Here is a 23,634-nt window from a genome sequence, read left to right as displayed (position 1 = left end):
TGTCCCTGACCAGCTGGGTCCCTGGGAAGGGTGGGGCCTGGTAAGAGCTTCAGAGCCATTGTTCCCATCACACTTGCTGTGATCTAGAACTCTCCATCCCACAAAGCCACATTCTAGAGCTAAGGGACCCCTCCCCAATTCTCAAAGCCCCCAGGGAGAAAGGAGTCCTTTCTCTCTGTGTTCTTTTCTTGGAAACTGCCTGGTACTGAGACCCGGGGAAGGGGACCACCTGCGAGGAGGCTGGGTGGCAGGCTACTCTGCACTGCCCCATTCCAAAGAGGTAAGGTCCTGAGCCCCCTACCCAGCCACAGCACAGCTCCACCCCGGGAGATCCTTACCAAGTGATGAGCAGTTTTTTTCAAGTAGGAGCCTGCCCAGGGCCCAAGAGCCAAGAGGATGGCCAGTCACTAGCCAGAGTGACCACAGACAGGACCTGGCACCTCTCATTTTAGAGCTGGAAAGGGCTGAGCCCATCTCACCAAGCAGAAAGTTTCCACTGCCCCTAACTGCATTAGACCTGTGGAGGCTGCAGACTGTGCCTCTGCCCCCTCAACATCAGCAGGACCAGGATGGGGCTGTGGGGGGCAGGGATGAGATAAGCCAAGACTTCTAGGGTGGTCACTCTCTTGTCCACAGACAGAGCCAGCCATGACGGAGGAGGTATGGGTGGGCACCTGGAGGCCCCATAGGCCCCGGGGGCCCATCATGGCCCTCTACAGCAGCCCTGGCCCCAAGTACCTGATTCCACCCACCACAGGTCAGAGATAAGGGCCCGGGGAACTGCAGGGGAGTGAGAATATCTGCCTGGGTGGGTCTGGGTGGCCTGGGGTGGGTCTGGGTGGCCTGGGGTGGATCTGGGTGGCCTGGGTGATCTGGAGTACATCTGGGTTGGTACCCCAGAGGCTCCATCCCAGACTGCTAGTTGGTGAAAAGCAGCACCTGGCTTCAGGCTGCTCAGAGCCACCATGTCCACAGGCTTTGTGAAGCACACACCCACCAAGTTGCGTGCTCCAGCCTATAGCTTCCGTGGGGCCCCCATGCTCCTAGCAGAGAACTGCTCCCCAGGACCCCGCTACAGTGTGAACCCAAAGATATTAAGGACCGGCAAGGACCTTGGCCCTGCCTACTCCATCCTGGGGCGCTACCACACCAAGACCATGCGGACCCCTGGCCCGGGTGAGAGCCCTCACGCTCCCAGCCCAATGATGTCTCTGCATCATTCCCACTGTTCCTACTGGGGGGCCACTATGTGTCCTACTATGTCAATGTGGGGTGTGCTTTGTCTATCCTGTTCCCTCTTTCTACTCTCAGGGCATCATCAGGCTTTAACCCACATCGTCTGCTCCAAAACAGCTCCTGTCCCCCAGCCTCAAAGCCAGGTTTCCATCCTGGACACTCCTGGCCAAACCTGCTCACTCACTGCCTATGAGGGAGCTGAGAGCCTTGTGCTTGGCAGGTTGGGATCATCTTCTTGGTGGGGGGTTGCACCCTCATTCTTGTACCCTTTCTCTCCACCACAGGTGACTACTTTCCAGAGAAATCTACCAAGTATGTGTTCGACTCAGCACCCAGCCACTCCATCTCTGCCCGGACCAAGACCTTCCGGGTAGATAGCACTCCAGGTCTGCAGCAGCCTACCGTCACCTGGACAACTGGTGTTTGGGTTCCCTAGGGGTAGGTGAGGAGCAGCTCAATGGCAGATAGAAGGTCTGCCGATCTCTGACCTGAAGCTCCTATCTGCTCTGCAGGCCCCGCTGCATACATGCTGCCAGTGGTGATGGGACCACACACTGTGGGTAAGGCCTCCCAGCCCTCCTTCTCCATCAAGGGCCGCAGCAAGAGGGGCAACTTCAGCGACGACCTGCACAAGGCAAGGGTTACCGTGCCTCAGGCAGGGCACAGCCCTTAAAACCTAGGACTCTCAGCCCACCATTGTGCTGCTGAGGCGCCTTGCAACCTGTGCCTTCTAAATGCTTGGGAGGAGGAGCCAGGGCACCAGCAAGGAAGACAGTGCCAGGGCTAAGGACAAGCAGAGGGGTATATAGAGCCTACCTAAAGGGCATAAAACACTTTTTAAACACTTTAGGACAAGAGGAAGAAGAAAAAATAAGCCCTGGGACATTTGGGGGAGGAAGGTTCCTGCTCTGTTAACAGCCAATGCAAAGGCCCTAGGACATAAGCATACATCAGCATGCAGTGTTCTGATCTACTGCCAGCCCCAGGACACAGCCCTCAAGCTGAGGACATTGTCTCAACTAAGAAGGGGCCTCATACACATGCTCACAGGCCTGGCACACACTAGGAGTGTCACTGCCACAATAAGCCTGAAACCAAATGAGTGACACCCCCAGAGGTGCCCCATGGGAAACAGAGCCATCTCAGAGCTCCCTGTGGGGACTCAGGATCTGGAACTGTCCCTGCCCTTGGCCCTCCGGGATGACATGCCATGGACAAAGTAAACCTGTCTGTACCATCTTTACCTACCAGACCCCAGGTCCTGCAGCATACCGCCAGACAGATGTACAGGTGACCAAGTTCAAGGCTCCACAATACACCATGGCCGCCCGTGTGGAGCCTCCAGGGGACAAGACCCTCAAGCCAGGACCAGGAGCCCACAGCCCTGAGAAGGTCTGGGAATAGCAGACCAGAGGGGTTAGGGGACTCAGGGACAGGCCCAAGGGGGCAGGAGGGGAAGGGACCCTGCAGGGACCTCAAGATGGTAAACTCATCCCAAGAGCAACCCTTCAGGCACAAAGAACCAGAGCCATCCTTTACATCTAGCAGCAGGCTCTAGGTCCCCACCCTGTGACAGTCACTGCTGCTGTGGGTATGGCCTCCCAACCCTCCTCCATCAAGGGCTGCAGCAAGAGGCAGCTTCAGCACCGATCTGCATAAGGCAAGGGATCAGCACCCAAGCCCAAGCCATTGCCAAGAGTCCTCCTCACAGCCTTTCCTCTCCCAGGTGACCCTGCACAAGCCCTGTGCCCCCATTGTCACCTTCGGCATCAAGCACTCTGACTACATGACACCCCTGGTTGTTGATGTGGAATAGCTCCAGCCCCACACCCTGCAGCCTGCAACCATCTCATGCCTGTAAGACTCCCAGGGAAGATGTAGGCTGGACGTCTCCTGAGCAGAGCCACAGCTGGCGTACCCTGCAGGACAGAGCATGCTTGTTTGGGCAGTTGTGACAAGTTTCCTTTTTTACGATTTTTTTTTTCTATGCTGTCTTCCCATTTGCTAAATAATCTTGCTTCCTGTTGTGCCCAAATTTCTTAATAAACCATGAATTTCAGTTACAAGGATTTGTCTTGGGGAGGAACCAAGCTTAACCACAGCTTTCAGTGCAGGCCCATGTGCGGTCTCAGCCCTGGCTTCCAGATCTTCAAATGGAGACCTCAGAGTCCTGCCTCACACCTATGTTCCCTTAGAGAACTAGAGTCCACATCCCTCCCCTTAAATCTGGACCACCCTAGATAACAGGGTACAGAAGTGCTATTGCCTGATGCCCTCCATATGCTTCAGAGTAAGGAAGCTTGATACATGTGAGTGGCCTTTGGTGACAGCCCAAGCCCCTCTGCACCTGAGGCCTCACCATGGTAACCAGAGCCAGCCATTCCCACTGGGCCGTCTCAAATTCTGGCACAATAACACCACTGTCGCTATGCTGACTGACTCAGTCTCAGGGAAATCTGTTACCTACCAAGGGCTAATACAGGATGTGGGTAGGGACACTGGTCAATCTCAGCTGGGCCTGGGGGATCTGCACAGGTACCCCAGGCCCACAGCCAGGCCTTAAGAGGCAGAATCTGGATTTCCCTTGGCCCAGGAGAGGTCCATGCTGGGCAGGCGGCCTATCCCGCACACCAAGAGGACAAAACCAGTACCAACACGGCAGAGGTGCTGACCCCTCCACTGTGACCAGTCCTGTGACCAGCTCCAGGATCACACTTCAGGACTCGGACAGAGAAGAGCTGCACAGTAGGAAGTGGTGGCCCTATGGCTACCCTGCCCAATGCAGAGCCAAGCGGGGGAACAAGGGGAGAAAAGGGATCCAGGAAAAAAGATGAGGAAGGGAGTGCCTCTACACAACCTAAAACAAATAAAAACCACTTCTCTCAAACCCTAGAAAAGAAGACAAAAAATATGTAAGTTGTTCTTCACAAAGCTGTTTATTCCACATTTTATCGCTGAGATGTTCCTGACTGCGATACAGCCTGGAAATTCATCCTCATGACCCTCACAATTGGGTCTTTTCTGGTTTATTAGAGTTAGAGACCGGGGCTGGGGATTTAGCTCAGCGGCAAAGCGCTTGCCTGGCAAGTGCAAGGTCGTGAGTTCGGTTCCTGGTACCGGAGAAAAACCAAAAAAAAATTTAAAAATAAAAATAGAGTTAGAGACCAAGTTGGCAAACCCCATTTATCCAGTGGGCCAGATGTCAGGTGCACAAGGCCAAGCTGGAACACTAGGGTTGGGGCTCTCAGGAAGCTGGTTTGACCCAAGCCCCATTCCACAGGACTCAAAGACACAGGGAGGGAAAAAAAAAATGTTAACTGGGAAGGAATGACAACACATAGACCAAAGACAGCCAGACAAATTCCTGAGGGAAGAATGAAGTAACCAAGATCGCAGAGAGGTGGCAGAGTTCTCCAGCAGAATGTCTTCCTTAGATTCTTTATGTGAATACAAGGGTGCTAGCCTCTCAGAAATTGCTGGCCCTGCCAGCCTCACAGTTCAGTTTGCATGAAGGTGAGACAGGCTAAGTAGAGGTGGAGACCCAGGGAGAGGTACACAGGGAAGGCAGTGTGTAAGGATGGGAAGGTAGCTCAGACCACTCCCACTGCAAGGGAAGACTAGCTATGGGAGGCAGGTAAAGATATGGCAGAAGGGCAAAAGTTCTGCTACAAATGGCACAGTGGCCTCTACAGGCAGCCTTCAGCCCATGACAGCCCTTTGGGGCAAAACCTCCCCCACACTCTACCTAATTTTGAAAGGCCAGACTAGCTCTCCTGGGGCTACATCTCTAGCACCAGAGAGGTTCTGAATCCTGAGGACATCCATTTCTGTGACCCAGAAGACCAACCCAGTATATCCAGCCAAGGCTGTGGTCCATTAACATTAACGCTAACATTCCCTACCCTTCCTAGAGGTCTGGCTTCATCCAGGGACTGGAGGGCACAGGTCTCCCCACAGAACACTTGACCCATATCAGACCCCCTCTGCTCAGCAGTCTTGACCAGCAATAACTGTCACATCTAGGCTGAGCACCTCGAGGTGAAGAAACCAGCTCTTATTGGAGTCACAGTCACTGTCCCTTCCTATGGTAGTCCCAGGCTCCTCAGATCACATATGCATCTTCACCCAGGAACAGATGGCACAGAAGGGCCTTAAGACTTCAGACCCCTGAGGGCTAGGAGAAGGGTTGCTGGCCATGTGAATACATTCAAGACTCATAGCTGCTCTGCTCAAGACCTGGCTGGTCCTGGTGCACTGTGGCCCTAGCCTGGCCACTTTCTCTAATACCAGAGTGGAGGTGGGGGCTGGGCCTTGATTTCCCAAAGGAAAATGTCCTTCCACATGGGACTAGCCAACTTGATGAGCTCATTGGGTCAGAGGCCCCACCATACAGGAAGAAGATTCCTGACTCATGGTGGTAATCTCAAAGTAGTACTTTTCAGGTGAAGCCTCAGGAGGTCAGGATACCAGACGAGGAAGACCCTGGTACCTTTGGCTCCCACTGGTTCACGTCCTTGCCCTTGACAAGAGGTATGAAAGGATGAAGAAGGCCACGAGCAGGCCGACAGCCATGCCACACAAAAGCTTCCGATTGTCTCGTCCAGACCGTGCCATCATGGAAAACCGCTTCACACTCCCCGTGAGCAGGCCAGTCACACTTGTGAAATCTGAGTCCTGGAGCAGAGGGCAGTAGGATCACAACATGCACCCATTCAACTACCCTCCACCCCCGGAATCACTGGAGCAAAAACTGTATAGCCAGCAGCATGAGGTGGACCTGACTGTAGCTCCTGCACCCTACAGACACTTACCATGCTGTCCAGGTACCGGTTCTGGTCTTCCGCATCCCTATCAATGTCCAGGGCCAGCTGGTGAGGACAGAGAACAAAGTCAGGTCAAGGAAGACAACAGCACTCATTCTCCCTTCTAATCAGCCAGATGTTGTCCATAACCCAGCTGTGCACCATACTGCCAGCAAAGGATGGAAAAGTGTCTAAGCTGCCTAAAATCTCTCAGGATCCTCTCCCTACCCTTCTAGCCCTTTGAGGTGGAGGTGAAAGGCAGGAAAGGAGCCACCACTGACCGATTTAAGCCTGGTAACCTTGGAGACCAGGTTGTCAGCCATCCGCTTGTTCTCCAGGTCTAGAATCTCCTCCACAGCACCAGAGCTCTGAGCTATGAAAAAACACAGAGGTTAAGAAGTTTCCTCCACCCATGAGTGAAACCCCAACTGCCCCCGTCACTCCAATCAAGTCTGGCCCAGTCACACTTCTCAACAGGTGGACCACGCACATGTGGGACAGGAATGCAGCACTGTCGTGTGAGCAGATGAGCAGAGGTCCTTCATGCAAATCCAGGTGGAGGTGGGAAGGGATCCCCACAGGCTCAGTTCAAATAGCCCCTCCTGATGCTGTGCGAGAATATGGACTAACCCTAGGAATACTGAAAAGATGCACTTGCCTCCATGGACATCATCATCTGTGGCTAAGAGTCAGCTCTCCAAGAAAAAAACAGTAAACACTGGCAGGGGCATAAGAAAGAGCATCTAGGAAGATGACAGGAAGTCTCTTTACTACAAAAGAAGTGAATGAAGCCCCCCAACCACCCAGAGCTTGGCCTCCTGTGACACCTGTGGTGCCTGTGGGAAGTGACAGGGGCAGACCAGGTGAGATGCCAGTCCAAAGCACGTCACATGGGTGAAAACCGCTGCTCCCAAATACAGTGCAAATCCGCCCTACCCTGACGCACAGTAAGAACCGGCGATGTGATCCACGGCAGTGATGCAGCCGTAGGAACCACTGGCGTGTTCAAAACCGGAAGGCTGCCCGCGTCCTGCCAATCGCTACGTGCCCGTTCACTTCTTTCACACAACAGAAAGGGAGACGCCTAGGCCCCAAGTCAATGGACGCCTGCCCCCTGCCCACTGCACCCTCACTCGACTGGTGTCCGGCCAGGCCCCTGAGACCCCACCCAGCTCACCAACCCCCAGCAAACAACCTGCCTCCCTCCCGGTTTCAGTCCCGGCGTAGTCAGGTCACCTCGACCCGGAAGGCCGGTCCGCCCCCACACAGTGACCTCCAGTGAGGGAGCGGGGGGCGGCTTGGCCCAGCTCTCGGGCGCTCACCGCGAGTCCAGTCCGCCATTGTAGTCTGCCAGCGCTGGCCGCTAGCTACTGACGCCGCCACAAGCGCCGCAGACGTGGCACGGGACCGCTATAGACTTCCGGCCCCGCCTCTCTCAGGGCCCTCCCCCTCCTTCCTGGCCCGTTCTACTTCCGGCCAAAGGGTGGTGCACTGTGGGAACGGAAGTGGTATACTTTCGCCGCCCGTGGTCGAGGGAGGAGTGGGCGTCGGCTCTCGACTTCGTCGGTTGTTTGGGCGCGTTCTTAGTGCCTGGATGTGACTGTCAGCCAGGCCCTTCCGGTCAGCGGGCGGGGGTGTGCCGGGGAGCTCTCTGCGCTCGCGCGGCAGTACCCGAGCAGGTCTGAACTGGCGTGATCCGGGCCAGAAAACCGCCTCTGGAAAGCGGAGATGAGCGCTCAGGACGTTGCATAAAATGCAGGTGTGAAAAATTACGGAAAAATGAAACAAGGACACATGGAACCGAAAGGGCCTTGAACGGGGCGCGCTTGCAGTAGCGAGTGGGCAGGCCTCAGGTACAGCCGCCGCCCCCACTGCCCCTTTCCGGTGTGCCCTGCAGTCTTCATCACACCCTCTGAAGCGGTCACTTTCGCCGGCTGTCTCCAGAGGGCGCCGGGACTAGGCCGGCAGGGGGGGTCTCCTCGCACCTTGCAGCCTCCCAGTCATTTCTTGGAGGACTTTGACCCCCACAGTTAGTCTTGTTTCTTTCGTGAACGCCACAAAGGCGGGGGAGGGGTGTCAGGTCGGCCCCCCTTCCCGACGTCTCCCATGCAGCGAGCTTTCCGCAGAGTTGCCCCACTAGCTGTACTGGGTATCGAGCAAGAATCTCTCCTCCTAGGACAAAGGAGGGGCCGCTGCTCGGTTCCTGGGCTACTTGGACCGTGAGGTTCGCCCATCACCGACTCAGCCTGCTGCCTTGCCTAGCCTAGCCAGTGCTTCTCGGTCGCTCCACCTTAAGCAGCAGCGCAGCCGAGTCCCCGCCCAGTGCGGCCCGGTCCGGTCCCGGCATCCACCGCGCGTCGACGCGGGGCTGCCGAACTAGGGCGGGGCCGGCAGACTAACCAGCTAGATTTTTGCAGGCCAGACTTTACGGCACCAGGTCCCGGAGCCATGGAGCCCCGGGCGGTTGCGGATGTAGTGGAGACTGGAAAGGAAGATGTGATTGCAGAAGCTCTGAGAACATACAACCAGGAGGTGAGCGGAGGCGGGAGCCCAGGGACGCGCGTGGAGGAAGAGGGCAGCATGTGAGTGCATGGTCGGCAGGGAGTGAGTGTGGCGCGGGCTCTAAGAGGGCGTGATGGCCTGGTTCAAGATCCGTGGCGAGGGTGAAAGACCGGGTACTTCCCTTGGGGGTACAGCTGTGTGGGTGAGCCACCCACACTGACACCTGTCCAGAGGCAACAGGCTGCCTCACCTCCAACCCCTCAAAGAGCACAGGCCCTACCTGCCCGTAAGGTAGACCTGAGCCCACTGTGTTTCTGCAGCATTCGGAGAGCTTCACCTTTGACGATGCCCAGCAGGAAGATAGAAAGGTGGGTGCTAGCCCTAGGGGTAATGGGGCAGGGAGGGCTGCTCCAGAAAGAAGCCCTGGTGGAGTCACTGTTCTCCCTGCCCACAGAGACTCGCAAAGCTGCTGGTGTCTGTCCTGGAGCAGGGCTTGCCACTTTCACACCGTGTCATCTGGCTGCAGACTGTCCGAATCCTGTCCCGGGACCGGAGCTGCCTGGCTCCATTCACCAGCCGCCAGAGTCTGCACGCATTAGCCTCTTATGCTGACATATCTGCCTCTGAGGGGTCCCTCCCAGAGGCCTTTGACATGGATGTCATGCTTGAGTCCCTTAAGTGCTTGTGCAACCTTGTCCTCAGCAGCCCTGTGGCACAAGCACTTGCTGCGGAGGCCCGCCTGGTGGTGAAGCTTATAGAACGTGTGGGGTTGTATGGCAAGAGAAGCTTCCCCCATGAGGTGCAGTTCTTTGACCTGCGGCTCCTCTTTCTGCTAACTGCACTACGCACTGATGTGCGCCAGCAGCTGTTTCAGGAGCTGCATGGTGTACATGTGTTGACTGATGCACTGGAACTGACGCTAGGAGTGACTTCTAAAGAGAGTCCCCCTGAAGTCCTTCCTCCCCAAGAGACTGAGCGAATCATGGAGATCCTCAAAGTGCTCTTCAACATCACCTTCGACTCTATCAAGAGGGAGGTAGAGGAGGTAAGTTGTGGCCTGAAACTATGGTGGGGCCTGCTCGCCTTATCTGGGATACTTCGTGGAGGCATGTCTTCTACAATATCTTTAGGTTCCTGAGTGTCAGACATGGAGGACAGTAGAACATCCCAGGAGATATATACTCCAGGACAGATCTTAACGAACGTTTCTGAGGGAGGTGGGGGCCTAGTAGGAAAACTGTGGGGTGCTTGCGGGAGACTGTAGGATATTCTCCATTTCTGAGGCCATGTGTGACCAAGACGCAGTGTAACTTCATCCCAGGGGGATCCACTAATGTCTTAATCTGGAAAGTACACTTAGAAGCACACTCACAGACTTTTTGGAAAAATAGCAGTGATTATCTTTAGCCCAACACTAGTCAAACTGGTCAAGGCCACCAGATGTAATCAGGGAAGTACAGTAGTCAGTGCCACACAGTCCTGGAATGCAGTAGTGCAGATGAATGGAATTCCCTCTTACAGGAACCCTTTCTGCTTTTGGTCAGGAAGATGCTGCCCTTTACCAGTACCTGGGGACCCTTTTGCGGCACTGTGTGATGATTGCTGCTGCTGGAGACCGCACAGAGGAGTTCCATGGGTGAGAGCAGAGCCTGTCATGCTGGGAGGGACATGCTTGAGTGCTAAATGATGGTTCCCAGCTCTGACTGTAGATAAGAACCACTGGAGAGCCCAGACCCAACTGTAGAGTTGCAACTTTTTTAGGGAAACCAGACATCAGTGTGCTTCCAGAGAGCCTCAGGTGCTTCCAGGACATGGCAAGGACAAGAGCTGTGGATTTAGGGGCAGAGTAGTGGTGGGCATGGTATCATGAGGCAGTGTAGTCCTTCACCCTGACTTGTGCCTGGACTGGTGTGGGTTCCCAGAAATCATCCTAGATAGTTTGGGGCAAGTGGGGTTTCTGTGGAAGGTGCTATCCCTCAAGGGGACTCCACCACACACCTGAGTAGAAATATCTCTGAGAGAGTTCCTATTCTTGTGTGTTTTCTTTGTGCTGTTCTGAGGCCCCTCAGCCTCTGAGAGTTCCTATTCTTGTGTGTTTTCTTTGTGCTGTTCTGAGGCCCCTCAGGCTTACATCCTTACAGGATGTAAGGGCACCAGGGGTTGCACTTGTGCTGAAGGATCAGCCCTATCAATGCTCCTGTGCGTCTGTCCCCAGCCACACCGTGAATCTCCTAGGGAATTTGCCCCTCAAGTGCTTGGATGTCCTTCTCACCCTGGACCTACACGAAGGCTCTTTGGAGTTCATGGGAGTGAACATGGATGTGATCAGTGTCCTCCTCGCCTTCCTAGAGAAGCGCTTAAATCAGGTAGGCAGCTGTGATCACTGCTTCTGCACTGTCCACATTGGCAAGTGCAGATCATCTTGGTGGTGTGACTTGGGCAACTCCTCCAGCTGCTCTGTAGTCCAGCCAGATAGCAGCCAGACCACTGGACCTTTCTGTCTCAGAAGTATGTGGACACCCTACACGCTTAAGGTCTCACTTCTACTGGTTACTATAAGCAACAAGTTTCTCAGGGTCTGGCAAAGTGCTTGTTACCTTTTAGCAGTACTGTTGTGTTGTCCTGAGAGGCCCCTGGTTCCTGCTTGTAATCCTGTAATGACAGCCCTTGGTGACAAGCATCAGCTGTCCCTTAACATCCTAAGGAGACTTACAGGAGCCTCTAATCAGAGCTTCCCTTTGACTTCTGCAGCTACATCACAGGACATCTGGATGGCTGAAGTTCTAACCAGTCCTTCCTGAGTTTGCAAATGTTAAGTAGGTGAAAGCTACAGGTTGAGATTCAATACATTACTGAGAAAACCATGTTGCCAAGCAGAAGATGCTCACAGGATGAGCCAGACAGGGAGAGTGGGCATTGGGCACCTGGGCTGTGGCCATGTGTCCCCACTGCTGTGGCTGCTGTTGTTGGGTTCCAGGGAGTTAACAGGGAAAGATGGACAGGGTTGGGAACGCTGCTTGCTGTCTATGAGATATGGAGTAGAAATTCTACTCCATGGTAGTATATGTGCTAGTGGTGTGCTGACATCTTCAGAGAGCTTATGTCTGTCTTGCTCTTACTGTTTTACAGTTGAAGTAGGGATACTGAAAGTAGTTGAAGTGTTTGCCCAAAGTCACAAAACTTTAAGTAGCTTCCTGAGTTCAGTCCTATTAACCCATTGGAAGCTGACAGACACCCACTATCAGCTCCTGGTCCTTGACCAACTTGTTGCAGTAGGCTTCTTCACAAGCCTTTGTGCCAGGACTGAGGGGTGCATGTAGCCCCACCACTGCTTCAAGCTGGGGCAGTGACAGAGGCTCCTCTGCAGACCCACAGGCTGAAGGAGAGTGTGGCTCCTGTACTAAGTGTGCTGACTGAGTGTGCCCGCATGCACCGTCCAGCCAGGAAGTTCCTGAAGGCCCAGGTATTTTGCAGAGGAGCCAGAGCACCTGGGGGATTATGGGTGGGGCCTAGTCACAGATGCTGTGCTGCCCCAGGCCCTGGCTGAGAGACACTGCCTCCCCAGGTGTTGCCACCCCTGCGGGATGTAAGGACTCGGCCAGAGGTGGGAGAGCTACTTCGGAACAAGCTGGTGCGCCTTATGACACACCTAGACACAGATGTGAAGAGGGTAGCTGCAGAGTTCCTCTTTGTCCTGTGCTCTGAGAGTGGTGAGTTGGGGGAGCCTGAGCCTAGTCTTCCCTGCCCACCAGCTCATACACTGACTTAGGCCCTGGCCCACAGTGCCCCGGTTCATCAAGTACACAGGCTACGGGAATGCTGCTGGCCTTCTGGCTGCCAGGGGCCTTATGGCAGGGGGCCGGACTGAGGGGCAGTACTCGGATGATGAGGACACAGACACAGATGAGTACAAGGAAGCCAAGGCCAGGTATGTGCCTCCCTACCCTTAGGCTTCCCTCACAGCCCCCAGTTTCTGCTCGCTACCCAGCTATGCTCCTATGGTGGGAGGACAGGGTGAGAATGGACAAGGCCTTCCAGAACAGGCATTTGATCCAAAGTGATGTGTCCTGATCTGAGCCTAAGGAGCTTAGGTCCAGGATATCTGGATCACTGGGAGGACCAGGGAATAGCTGGCTAATGGCTGCCCTTGAAAGCTCCTTGCAGCTGCCACCCCTGTCCTCTATCAGGAGAATGAGCTCCTTGCCAGTCCAGGCCTGGGCAGGAAGATGGGGACCACTCACCCCGAGCCCCTTGTGTCCAGGAGTCACTAACACATTCCCCATACCTCCATCCCGGGAAGCAGCATCAACCCAGTGACTGGCAGGGTAGAAGAGAAGCCACCCAACCCTATGGAGGGTATGACAGAGGAACAAAAGGAGCATGAGGCCATGAAGCTGGTGAACATGTTTGACAGGCTGTCAAGGTACGTGTGGTAAAGAAAGGCCTGCAGCTGGGAGAAGGGAGGACAGACCCACATCCTGTCTTATAAGCTACCAGACCAGTCACAGAAGGGCTAAGATTCTGGGCAGGCTGCATTAGTGGTGTTTAAAATCACGTGTCCTAGAAGAAATACTGCAGAACAGTTAGGGAGAGGTCAGTATTGTATCCATTTTACAGATGAGGAAGTCTGAGGCCAAGAAGGTAAGGCCTAATGTCTCAAAGCCATTAGGTAGCAGTTAGGACTTGGGCCTGATTAGCACAGAGTCAAAGCCAGGCTTCTCAGCAGCAGCCAGAGATGAGAAAGACCCCTGCCTGACATACTAGATATCTTCCTTGGCCCCACTGCACCTTTCTCCTGCAGGCACCGAGTCATCCAGCCCATGGGCATGAGTCCCCAGGGTCACCTCACATCCCTGCAAGATGCCGTGTGTGAGACCATGGAGGGGCAGCTCTCCTCAGACCCGGATTCTGACCCTGACTGAGGATGGTAGTTCCTCTGCTCCACCTTCAGAATTGGTGCTGCTTCCAGAGACATCCTTGGGGCGGCAGCCTTGGGAAGCCCAGCCCTTCTCTAGCTGGAGTCCCTTTCTGTACCCCAAGTTCTGTTTATGACTTGCCTCTACTCCTATTTCTTATCTTGTGGATTGCAATAGTCTTGTCCTGCTGTAGCTCTGGGAACTTGGCCCTGGTTTCTACAGGTGAGGCTGGCCTAAGTAGGGAGCATTTATGATATGAGCCCATCTGGGGCTGGCACACTGCATTTCACAGAAGGGATGTGCTAGAATTTTACCAGTCCATACACTGGATGTCAAGGTAGGCTTCTGTTGTATTTCCACCAAACAGGGCTACTCATGCTTCCACATTTCCCTTGGTCCTGCCTTAACCACCCATTACAGTATCCACATACCCATGTTCTCACTGGCTATGACATTGTCAATTGAAGAATACCAATCCTACTCACTGGTTCAGGCTGAATACTTGTATGAAGGAAAATGACCCTACTGAGACCGTAAGATGAAATCTTGAGATTTCTAAGAGTCATGGAAACATCCTAGAATAAAGAGTTTTCAGCAAGACTGTGTCAATGTATGTGTAAAGTAGTTGAGACATTAAGTAGAAGTAAAAGCTAATGTTCTTTTCAGAATTCAACACTTCGAGGTTATCATGCATTTTTCGTTATCAGCAATGAACAAGGTCATGAGACTCCCTTCTGTGGTATCTATCGGTTAAGTTTGTCTCTTAGCTCTGGCCCAGTGCAGGCACTGCTTAGAGATGGGTGATTCTACACGATGCCAGGGAGGAAGACATACACACAAGTGTGAGTTCTGCCAGGGCCTGCAAGGTTTTCCCGGGAGTGATTCCTTCTCTGTGGATAAAGCTGGCTGTGGTACCATTATAGGAAGAGACACTGGATGATGAGGGAATGGGGACAAGGTAGACTGGGATGTGCTGGACAAAACATCTGGAGGCGTACCAGGCATGGTAGTACACACCTGTAATCACACCACTTGGGAAGCTGAGGCAGAAAGATCATTTACTGAGTTTGAGGCCATCCTGGGCTACATAGTGAACTCAAGGCTGGCCTGAGCTACACTGTGAGACCCTGTCTCTTAAAAAAATAATATTTGGAGGAGGCAGGTGTGACCATCACAGGGTAAGGTCAGCAGAGGGGAGGTAAGTAATCTGACAGCAGGGCCAACTTGAGAGTGAAACCAAGGGCACATGTGCTTAGTCCTGACTGCTCCAAAAGGGGAAACCCACATACTCTGAAGGTTCCACTTTGCATAGGCCTATCAACACCTGTTCATTTGGTGAAACAAAAACAAGCGGATATCTATTTTTGATAGTAAAATTATTTTATGCAAGAATGAAGGATAAGCTTTTCTCTAAAAATAATCCAACTGCAGAGAACCTAGAAGACCCTAGTGCATCACCTGAACCCAAGCTCAGGTCTAACAGACAGGCCAAGCTGCCCTACAGAGAGCCCAGGATTCCACCTGTCTGCTTACGTCCTAGAGGGGCATCCTCAGAACAAAATGTTTTACATTGAAAGCATCAGCAGGATAAAGAGCTGGATACACCAAACAGGACAGACAGTTCCTGGGCAACCATCGCCAAGTGGCCCCAAGCACAAACATCCTGCATGGCAGACATCCTGATGCAACCTCAGGCACCCAGGCTACCTCAGGCTGCATGCTGTGGTTTGGCCCAGATTTCCTGAGTGCCCAGGCTGTCTTCAGAAATGGGATGAAGATCTGCGTAACTGTTTCCTGGACATAGGGCAATCACTCTCCTGTCTCATCCATCCAGCTGGAACAGAGGAGAGAAGTTGGTTTGCACAGCTCAGCCTGGATCAAACATACAGCTGAAAACAAGCACAGTATTTCATGAAACAAACTTTTCTTCTTACAAATGAGCAAGTTAAGACATTCCAGCAGGCCTGGCAAAACGGGGCTAATCTTCATTCCAAAGGATTTTAAATAATCAGGATGTACTGCTTACATGCTCAAAAACATCCACTGTTATCTGGGCCTGGTGGGGCACTCCTGTAATCCCAGCACTTGGGAGGCTGAGTCAGGAAGATTGTTCAAGGCCAGCCTGGGCTACAAAGTGAGTTCAAGACCATCCTGAACTGCACAGTGAAACCCTGTCTCAAAATGACCTCCCCCCCAAAAAAAGAAAAACACACTTTAGAAAGTAACCCCAAGGATGGCAACTCTAAAAAATTGAAATCATAACCCATTTTTCACAAATTTCTGTGAAACCAGGAAATAGAACAGGTAAAATCATGTAGGACCACTTCCAAAAATCCATAAGGGCCCTACACTGTTTCTACATAAATAGAAATCAGAATCAGGAAACCTCACATGCCTACCAGCCTGATCTACGAAGACCTCAGCTGCCCTGGGAACTAGCCAGAGGGCATCTGCCTCAATGGGTCATATTTTGTTACCTGGATTCTGCGCTTCTATCACAAAGCAAGCCAGTACATGTAACATGCTCTTGTCTGTATTCCTATACAGTGAGATGAGAAATAACACCAGCCTTTATCTTAGCCCTAAGAAACAGACTTTGAAAGGAAAGCCAAAACATTAACAGTAACGTCTAACACACAGAAACAGTTAATGCTAAGTCTTCTATCCTTCATAAATCTTGTATTTGCTATTGGTTCAGTCTGGGTATAAAAACAAGCTGTAATCTGAGGGTGAGGACTTTTGCCAGTGGAGATAAAAGGAGACTGCTGGTCATGGTCATTAAGCAGGCATAGCTGGAGAAAAAGGAAAGGATTGGGGTTTCTTGAGATATCTGACTTGGGAACAAGAACATCAATTGTGATATATTCTTATGAAATCCTTGGACAGTGTTTTATCTGTAACTGTAAAACTGGGCTTGAAATGCTAATGCTACCTCCTATAGAAACTATCCCTGATTGCTGAAGCTAAACATGTTAATGATTTTCACAGGAACCTATATTTTCCATGACTTCACTTATGAGAGGTATCAAATCTAGAAAACAAGGCTCTGGTTTTCCCTGAGTGGGTGGTAACAGACAATGACTCACATGGACTACTTCCCAAAACTACTTCTGGTTCAAGCTTCATCCCTAATGATGCAGAGCATTTCAGCTGTCCAGAGCCTCAGAGGGGAGCAAAAGGCAGTGGCCTGTGGGGTAACATGCCTATCCACCATGAGACCTTGGGAACAGGAATGTGGCATCAGTTTGCTCCTCTCTCAGTGCTTGGAAGTGAGTCCAGCTCAGTCAAAATGAAGTTCAGGCAAAATGAACAGCAGCTCAGTCAAAATGAACAGCAACACCAGCAGTCGCTGCTCTGGCCAACAGAGCTTCACTGTGAGTGGAATAGATCCCAGAGTTTTGTGGCCTGTACCTTTCCAGTTTCCCGCTGGACAAGGTCCTGCAACTCTTCTGTCCAACCCAGAAGCTCCACCAGCCTTTCCACATTTTGAACCACATCCCCCAGCTGGATCACATCTCTGCTGCGAGGACGCCAAGCAAAAGGTCCCACTAGGTCCCTGTTGATGAGCAATCGAGGCACCGAGGCGCGTACGGCCTCAGACAAGCTGGCAAAAGGTTCCACCTGAAAAAGAGCACAAAGATAAGAACATGATCCACCCCATGAACCATCAGGGTACGATGCCACAGCCACAGAGGCCTTGAGGGATAAGAGACCAGGGTCAGACCCTGGGACACAGGCAGCCTCCCACTTAGTCTGGATAGACTTCTCCTCTCAGGCCTCCCTTTCCTCCTCCTCTCCTGCTCCATTTGCCTTGGCCTCTCACCACTTCCACCCCTCCTGCCAAACTGCACTCTACCTGCAAGCATCTTCCTTCTCCCTGTCCTGCCTACCACACCACATGGCCCCTGCTGGCAACCTCCGCTACACTTGTCTCACACCTGGCAGAGGAGCCAGAGCCCCTGCAGGCTCCTGACACGCCCAAGGGCTGAGGACTGTCCCACATCCTGTCATTACCAGCAGATGCCAGGGAGGCCTAATGCTGAGCCATCATCCTTCTGCACAGGCTCTCAAATGAAAGTTTCTTTCATGAGTAACAATGCTTAAAAAGGGAAAATTAAAACTGGGAGAAAATGATCAATTCCCACCTTTCATTGAAAAAGTTTCAAATGGATTAAAGATTTAAATGTTCTTGAAGAAAACAGGCTTTACAAGGGTATGAAAGGAGTTTTTAAGCATAACAAGTCAAATAAGACAAAGGAATTCAACAGATTTGACTGTAAATACTGTCACATTGGTATCAACATAAAATATCAGAAAATTTTAAAGTGTAAACAACTCATCACTATAAACATTTACAGTATATATGAGCTTATATTTCTGATAAACTAATTCATAAACATGTAATTTATGAAATAATTTATGTTGCTAATTTACAACCCAATGAAAAGTGAGCAAGAGATACCAATATGCAATCTGAAGAAAAGAAACAGAAGTGGTAAATAAACATGAAAAGAGGAATTTCACTCTTGCAGAAACCCAAAATCTCTCTCCCCTGCCTTCTGTAGCACTGGCATCCAATTCCCAGGCCCAAGGGTCAGTTCTGTTCCTGGCTCAATCCCCTCAGGTTTATCACTGTTTCTAGCATGGCACCAGTCTTTCTGATCTGGCCTCAATGACCAGCCCACCCGTCCTACCTTTTCTACTGCCCTCCCTAGCCTCCTACACAGCCTGCAGCACCAACTACATGCACACACAAGCACCCCACTGGGAGGTACACTTGTCTTCTCCTCATCCTTCAGCCCACCCCCGACAGGCCTTCTGACAAACCTCCAAGGAGGTCCCAAGGATGAGCAGCAGATCCGCCATGGGGAAATCAAGCAGATGTAGCAAGAACCTCTCAGGCAGCGGTTCCCCAAAGAACACAATATCAGGCTTCACAATGCCAGTGCAAACTGGGCAGCAGGGCACCCTGTCCATCATCACATCAGCCTGCGGATGAAAGAGAAGGTGGGTCCAAAGAAAGTTCCTTTAGGAGGAAAAAGCAACAACTTCTCAAGGAAGTTTCCAACCGCACAAAACCTGACAGTTTATGATGAATTACCATGTGCCTAGCTTCACCAATTATCAACATTTTGCCAATTGTTTCATATGATCCTCCGAAATTTGAAGGATGGTGCTATATTTAAAACATATCCTTGGATAGCACATGGTTTCACCTACAAATTCTCCTTCAGGCTCCATGTCTAATCCCACTCTCCACTTGAGTAGTGTCAAGGGAATACCTGGGGGACTGCAGTCCTCAAATGGTGCTCTGTGGACATATGGCCCACAGTCAGGGGCAGCACAAACTTTGTGCCGAGTTTGAGCTGTAATGACTAGCCTATCACTTCGGCCCTGGAAGACATTCAGTCAGCTGCAGCTCACTGGCTGGCACTGACAGAAGTAACAATACCTGCCAAAGATTGCTTCCTTTCAGGCCAGGTAAAGCATGTGAAAACTGTTAATGTACCCTGAACCAACACCTTGGTCAAGATGGGAATGGAGGAAAGGTGAAAGACACATGGTTCCTCAAATAACTGATGGGATTTGTTTTAGCAAGCTGAATCCAGCAAGAATAAGCAGAAATAATCAACACAAGAAAGAGACCCACCAAGGACTTCAGATATTATGAGCTACAGACAATAAAATGGTGTATGTTTAAATTAAAAGCAAAAAAAAAAACTCCTACAAGCTTAGAATATCTTGTTAAGAATAGGAAACTATTAAAAATATGAAAAAATAAATAAAAATATGATTGACTTGCAAAAGAACCAAAGAGAACTTCTAGAAATAAAAAGTAAACAAAATTAAAACTCAATGGAAGGACTTTATTCTCTACAATGGAAGTGGGTGTTAATGAGCTGGACACAAACAGAACTCACCAGAATGCAACACAAGTGGGAACAGGAGTGGCCCCAACTGTCAGAAAGCAGGTGTAATGCACATCTGCTCAGAGAGTCATGAAATGAAGGAGGATAGGGGCAGAGGTGAGCAGCACTGGAAGAGATAGTAGCTGAGGGTTATCCAGTAACTATGAAGAATCCTAACTCAAGAAGTCCTACACATTTCAAGGAGAATGAATAAAAAGGACTCCATATGGAGATAAAACACAGTGAAACTGCAAATCTCCAAAGGAAAAGTTCTAAAAATACACAGAAATCTGGTATCGACAAATTCCAAAATTTATATATAAAAAGGCAAAAGATCCAGCATAATATCAAAGGAGGAAAACAAAGTTAGAGAATGGACACCTCCCCATACCAAAACTCACTGTGGAGCTAGAGGAATCAAGACTATAGTACTGGTGAAATAATAGGCCCTGGGATCAACAAAACAGCAGAGAGGCCAAAGTGACAGAAACAAACACCTCAGCTAACTTGTTTGCTTGTTTGTTTGTTTTGTTTTTTGAGACAGGGTCTCACTATGTAGCCCAGGCTGTCCTTGAACTCACTATGTCACACAGACTGAACTCAAACTCACACTGATACTCCTGTCTTAGCCTCCTGAGTGCTGTGATTACAGAAGTGCATCACCACTCCTGCTCTCAACTAATCTTAATAAGGGAGCAAAGCATCTCAATCAAAAAAAAAAAAAAAAACTTTTTAAAAAAGAGGTACTAGGGATTGAATACAGGGCCTCACACATACTAGGCAGGTGCTGTTATACTAAGCTACATTCCTAGTCCTCTGTAGGGTCTCATTAAGTTACCCAGATTGACCTCTAGCTTGCTATCCTCCTGTCTCAGCCTTAAAGTACAGGCATGTGCCACAGCGTCCAGTTAGATGTTACAAGAAACACTGCTGGAACAAATTATTGTTACTGGATGTCCACATACAAAGAAATGAACCTAGACACAGACTTACGTGTGCCACAAAAATTATCTCAGATCAAAGCCCCAAATGTAAAGGGCAAAACAAACTTTTTTTTTTTTTTTGGTCTTTTTGAGAAAGCGATACAGTTCAGGCTGGCCTTAAACTGACTTTGTAACCCAGGCTGGCCTCAAACTCCAAGTGATCCTCCTGCCTCAGCCTCCTAAGCACTGGGATTACAGACTTGCACCACCATGCCCAGCAAAACAAACTTCTATAAGATGACTAGGAGAAAACTTAATTAACATTTGTTATGGTAATGACCTGTTAGTTACAACACCAAAAGCACAGCTGATAAAAGAAATAACAGGTGTGTAAGTGGTGTCTCCTTGTTTTAATGTGCATTTTGCTGAGACCTATGATGTTGAATATCTTTTCATGTACTTGTCCTCTTTATAGAGAAGTTTCTGTTCATGTATTTTGCTTATTTTTTGATTGAGTTGTTTACTTATTGTTGACCTTTAAATTGTTTGTTTAATAGTTAGTTATCAGATGTGTCTTAGAAATATTTTTCCCAGCCTGTGGCTTGTCTTCTCATTCTCTTGACAGTCTCTTCACAGAGCAGAAGCTTTTAATTTTAATAAATTTTAACATCAGTTCTTTCTTTTCTTTTTTTTTTGTTGAGCCAGGGTCTCACTAATGGTTCAGACTGGCCCCGAACTCATGGCAGTCCTCCTGCCTCAGACTGCTGAGTGCTGGGATTACAAGTGTGCCACTTTGGAAGACAAAATGGTGGTTTCTTACAAAACTAAATATTTTTTAAAATTTTTTAAATTAAGTTTATTGGAATATTGGAATATTTTAGGTATACATAATGATCACATTCATCATAGGGAATTTGTACCTGTACATGATATATCTTGATTCTTTTTTTTCCCCATTCCCTCTTCCCATCAACCCCTTTTCCCTTCATTACAAAACTAAACATTATCATACAATCCAACAATTATGCTCCTTAATATTTACCCAAAGAGCTTGAAAATTTACATCCATACAAAAACCTGCACATGAATGTTTACAGAAGCTTTATTTATAGTTGCCAAAACTTGGAAGGATTCAAGATGCATTTCAATAGGTAAACGTAGGTTGAAGCAGAAAGACTGCTTCATAGCCAGCCTGGGCTACACAATGAGACCGTATCTCAAACAAAATGCATGGTGGTGCACATCTGTAATCCCAGCACTCAGGTGGCTGAAGGAGGTGGATCACCAGGGGTTCAAGGTTAGCCTGGGCTATAGTGAGACCCTGTCTCAAGCAAAACAAAACAAAAATGTGTGTATGTGTGTGTGTACAAACTATGGTACACCTAGAAAATGGAATATTACTCAGTACTAAAAAGAAAACTATTAAGACATGAAAAGACATGGAAGAAATTTAAATACACATTGCTAAGTAAAAGGAGCCAATCTAGAAAGTCTGCACACTATGTGATTCCAACTCTATGGCATTATGGAAAAGACAAAACAATGGAGACAGCAGAGGTGTCGATGGTTACCAGGAGTTGGGGACACAGGGATGAACAGGTGAAGCACACAGGACCTTCTACTCTGGATGATACATGTCATCACACATTTGTCCAAACCTACACAAGAGGAAGCACATGAAGAGGAAGCACAAATTTAAATGATGGACTCTGGTGATAGTAATGCATTACCACTGATTCATCCACTGTAACACATGTCCCACTCTAGCAGGGTATGCTGTATCTATGTGGGTAGAGGGTACCTAAGAACTATATACTTTCTACTCAAATTTGTTGTGAATCTAACACTCCTCTAAAAAAATAAAGCCCAGGGAAATTAGGATGGAGGAGTAAAAGATGGCAGCAAGTCACAGCCTCTCTCAGACTTGGAATTGAGACACCTGGAAAATGACTTAGCAGAGAGAAAGAGAAAATGACTCTAAGAATCAAGAAAAAGCTGACAGGCAAGCTAAAAATCATGGAGAAATCAAAGACAACACAGGAAATAAGAATGCTAACTTTGGCTCTTGAAGAGAGGGTCCTGCCTCCATAAACATAAAGTAAGCCTGAGAGGATGGGCAGCCCCAATAATGAACAATGGCAGTGCTAGCCTCAAGGAAAACCCATGGTTATTGTAAAATGCAAATATAGTGTGGGCTGTTACACCAAAAATGACTCCTGCTGCATGGCAGGCTAGATTTGGAAAAGCAACCCACTACAGTACCTACCACATTTAGGAGTGGAATAATCAGGAGCCATTGTTATAAAGGGTTTATTGTCTGAGACTGACGGGCTCCAAGAATCAGAAGTCTCAGAACAACCACACCTCAGGGTCTCCGGGGTCACCCTTCCACAGTGACTGGGTAGGAAATGGCCATAAGAGACAGTCACAGAGAGGAGCAGGCTAGGCACTGACTCCCTGAAAAGTTTAAGCAGCAGCAGGCTCAGGCTGCAAAGGACATAGTGGTTCCATCCTTTATGGTGAAAAGCCAGGCTGATCACATGTGGCTTCCTAAGAAACCGAGTTTGAAAGAGCTAGAATTGAGGCCAGTGGATTGCTTGGCTACCTTGCTGCCTTCTTTCAGCACAGAACTCACCAACCAACATGATCAGGAATATGCCTCTTCTTGGATGTCTGGCACATCCTGGCAAGACAAGAGGCCTCTGGGGCACTTCACAAGGCCCACAAGCAACAAAACTAGATGGAATCAGCAATGACTCAGCACATACAGAAGGGCACAACCCTAAACACCTCTGGAGAGGACATAGCACTGAGGTGGACAACACACCACAGAAGGACTCTGCCCAGCAGGAAAGGTAGGCAGGACTCTACATTCACACAGCAAAAAGTGTGGAAACACAATAGGCCCTGGTTGTGACTTATTCTTCCTCTCCCACATCTAGTGGATTCCAATACTATAAGCCCTGGAAAGAAACCGCCACCCAAATACTTCAATGCAGAAAAATTTTGCCTTTTTGGTTTTTTTGTTCTTTGGTGAAGGGGTATTGTTTAATCTCCATGTCTTTGTACAGATTCTGTGGTTTCTTTTGCTGTTGACTTCTAATTTCATTCTATTATGACTTGATGAAATACAAGAAATTATTTTAATTTTATTATATTTGTTAAGGCTTGGTTTATAGCCCTAAATATAACCCATTTTAAAGATTGTTCAACAAACTGCTGAGAAGGATATGTGTTGTGTAGTTGTTGGATGGAATGTCCTGTAAACACCTGTTGAGTCCATTTAATATATGGTGGAGATTAACTTTGATGTGTCTCCTTTGATTCTTTTGTCTGAATGACTTTT

General features: G+C 49.7%; 4 protein-coding genes across 13 annotated transcripts in view; 2 read left to right on the top strand and 2 right to left on the bottom strand.

Moving 5' to 3' along the window:
- Odf3 (outer dense fiber of sperm tails 3) lies at nucleotides 1–3,302 on the top strand. 2 transcript variants are annotated; one of them, XM_005401892.2, is made up of 7 exons: nucleotides 2–280; nucleotides 637–757; nucleotides 976–1,176; nucleotides 1,521–1,622; nucleotides 1,749–1,870; nucleotides 2,488–2,628; nucleotides 2,963–3,302. In XM_005401892.2, the coding sequence occupies exons 2-7, from the start codon at nucleotides 649–651 to the stop codon at nucleotides 3,050–3,052; spliced, it is 765 nt and encodes a 254-aa protein (XP_005401949.1). In that variant the 5' UTR covers nucleotides 2–280; nucleotides 637–648; the 3' UTR covers nucleotides 3,053–3,302. The 2 variants fall into 2 exon arrangements, with proteins under 2 accessions (XP_013358371.1, XP_005401949.1); XM_013502917.1 differs by lacking the exon at nucleotides 976–1,176 and having other exon boundaries at nucleotides 1–280.
- A 1,346-nt stretch (nucleotides 3,303–4,648) lies between these two features.
- Bet1l (Bet1 golgi vesicular membrane trafficking protein-like) lies at nucleotides 4,649–7,465 on the bottom strand. Of its 2 annotated transcripts, none has more exons than XM_013502918.1 (4): nucleotides 7,275–7,465; nucleotides 6,320–6,406; nucleotides 6,048–6,104; nucleotides 4,649–5,910 (listed from the first exon to the last, which is right to left on the bottom strand). In XM_013502918.1, exons 1-4 carry the CDS (start codon nucleotides 7,377–7,379, stop codon nucleotides 5,743–5,745), a joined length of 417 nt encoding a protein of 138 aa, XP_013358372.1. In that variant the 5' UTR covers nucleotides 7,380–7,465; the 3' UTR covers nucleotides 4,649–5,742. The 2 variants fall into 2 exon arrangements, with proteins under 2 accessions (XP_013358372.1, XP_005401948.1); XM_005401891.2 differs by having other exon boundaries at nucleotides 6,320–6,411; nucleotides 7,361–7,465.
- A 99-nt stretch (nucleotides 7,466–7,564) lies between these two features.
- Nucleotides 7,565–14,056, top strand: Ric8a (RIC8 guanine nucleotide exchange factor A). Of its 3 annotated transcripts, none has more exons than XM_005401890.2 (11): nucleotides 7,565–7,797; nucleotides 8,456–8,570; nucleotides 8,861–8,908; nucleotides 8,995–9,585; nucleotides 10,085–10,176; nucleotides 10,756–10,906; nucleotides 11,908–12,003; nucleotides 12,106–12,250; nucleotides 12,324–12,468; nucleotides 12,844–12,963; nucleotides 13,342–14,054. In XM_005401890.2, the coding sequence occupies exons 2-11, from the start codon at nucleotides 8,487–8,489 to the stop codon at nucleotides 13,460–13,462; spliced, it is 1,593 nt and encodes a 530-aa protein (XP_005401947.1). In that variant the 5' UTR covers nucleotides 7,565–7,797; nucleotides 8,456–8,486; the 3' UTR covers nucleotides 13,463–14,054. The 3 variants fall into 3 exon arrangements, with proteins under 3 accessions (XP_005401947.1, XP_005401946.1, XP_013358369.1); XM_005401889.2 differs by having other exon boundaries at nucleotides 7,565–7,891; XM_013502915.1 differs by lacking the exon at nucleotides 7,565–7,797 and having other exon boundaries at nucleotides 7,898–8,570; nucleotides 13,342–14,056.
- Nucleotides 14,057–14,815: 759 nt separating this feature from the next.
- Sirt3 (sirtuin 3) overlaps nucleotides 14,816–23,634 on the bottom strand; it is a 31,294-nt gene continuing 22,475 nt past the window's right edge. For 4 of the 6 annotated variants that reach the window (XM_005401880.2, XM_005401882.2, XM_005401884.1 and 1 more), the window contains 3 exons: nucleotides 18,284–18,445; nucleotides 16,868–17,077; nucleotides 14,816–15,290 (listed from right to left, as the gene is read on the bottom strand). In XM_005401880.2, coding sequence (XP_005401937.2) covers nucleotides 15,279–15,290; nucleotides 16,868–17,077; nucleotides 18,284–18,445 — 384 coding nt within the window. In that variant the 3' untranslated portion in view covers nucleotides 14,816–15,278. Of the gene's footprint in view, nucleotides 15,346–16,867; nucleotides 17,078–18,283; nucleotides 18,446–23,634 lie in introns of all 6 variants that reach the window. The other 2 variants (XM_005401881.2, XM_013502916.1) reach the window with 2 other exon arrangements.

This window comes from Chinchilla lanigera, unplaced genomic scaffold (genome assembly GCF_000276665.1).
Source record: "Chinchilla lanigera isolate Chin_1 unplaced genomic scaffold, ChiLan1.0 scaffold00075, whole genome shotgun sequence".
Lineage (NCBI taxonomy): Eukaryota > Metazoa > Chordata > Mammalia > Rodentia > Chinchillidae > Chinchilla > Chinchilla lanigera.
The sequence above is the reverse complement of the archived record's forward strand: the minus strand, read 5'-3'. Positions and strand labels throughout refer to the sequence as shown.

Excerpts from the sequence above, each read along its gene's own strand:
- Ric8a (XM_013502915.1), top strand. The coding sequence starts at position 8,487 with ATGGAGCCCCGGGCGGTTGCGGATGTAGTGGAGACTGGAAAGGAAGAT. Across the intron at positions 8,571-8,860 it reads TGAGAACATACAACCAGGAG|CATTCGGAGAGCTTCACCTT; the intron begins GTGAGCGGAGGC and ends GTGTTTCTGCAG. Across the intron at positions 12,469-12,843 it reads TACAAGGAAGCCAAGGCCAG|CATCAACCCAGTGACTGGCA; the intron begins GTATGTGCCTCC and ends CCCGGGAAGCAG.
- Odf3 (XM_005401892.2), top strand. The coding sequence starts at position 649 with ATGACGGAGGAGGTATGGGTGGGCACCTGGAGGCCCCATAGGCCCCGG. Across the intron at positions 758-975 it reads CCTGATTCCACCCACCACAG|GCTTTGTGAAGCACACACCC; the intron begins GTCAGAGATAAG and ends CCATGTCCACAG. Across the intron at positions 1,871-2,487 it reads TCAGCGACGACCTGCACAAG|ACCCCAGGTCCTGCAGCATA; the intron begins GCAAGGGTTACC and ends TTTACCTACCAG.
- Bet1l (XM_013502918.1), bottom strand. The coding sequence starts at position 7,379 with ATGGCGGACTGGACTCGCGGTGAGCGCCCGAGAGCTGGGCCAAGCCGC. Across the intron at positions 6,407-7,274 it reads GACCGGCCTTCCGGGTCGAG|AGCTCTGGTGCTGTGGAGGA; the intron begins GTGACCTGACTA and ends TTCATAGCTCAG. Across the intron at positions 5,911-6,047 it reads ACCGGTACCTGGACAGCATG|GACTCAGATTTCACAAGTGT; the intron begins GTAAGTGTCTGT and ends CCTCTGCTCCAG.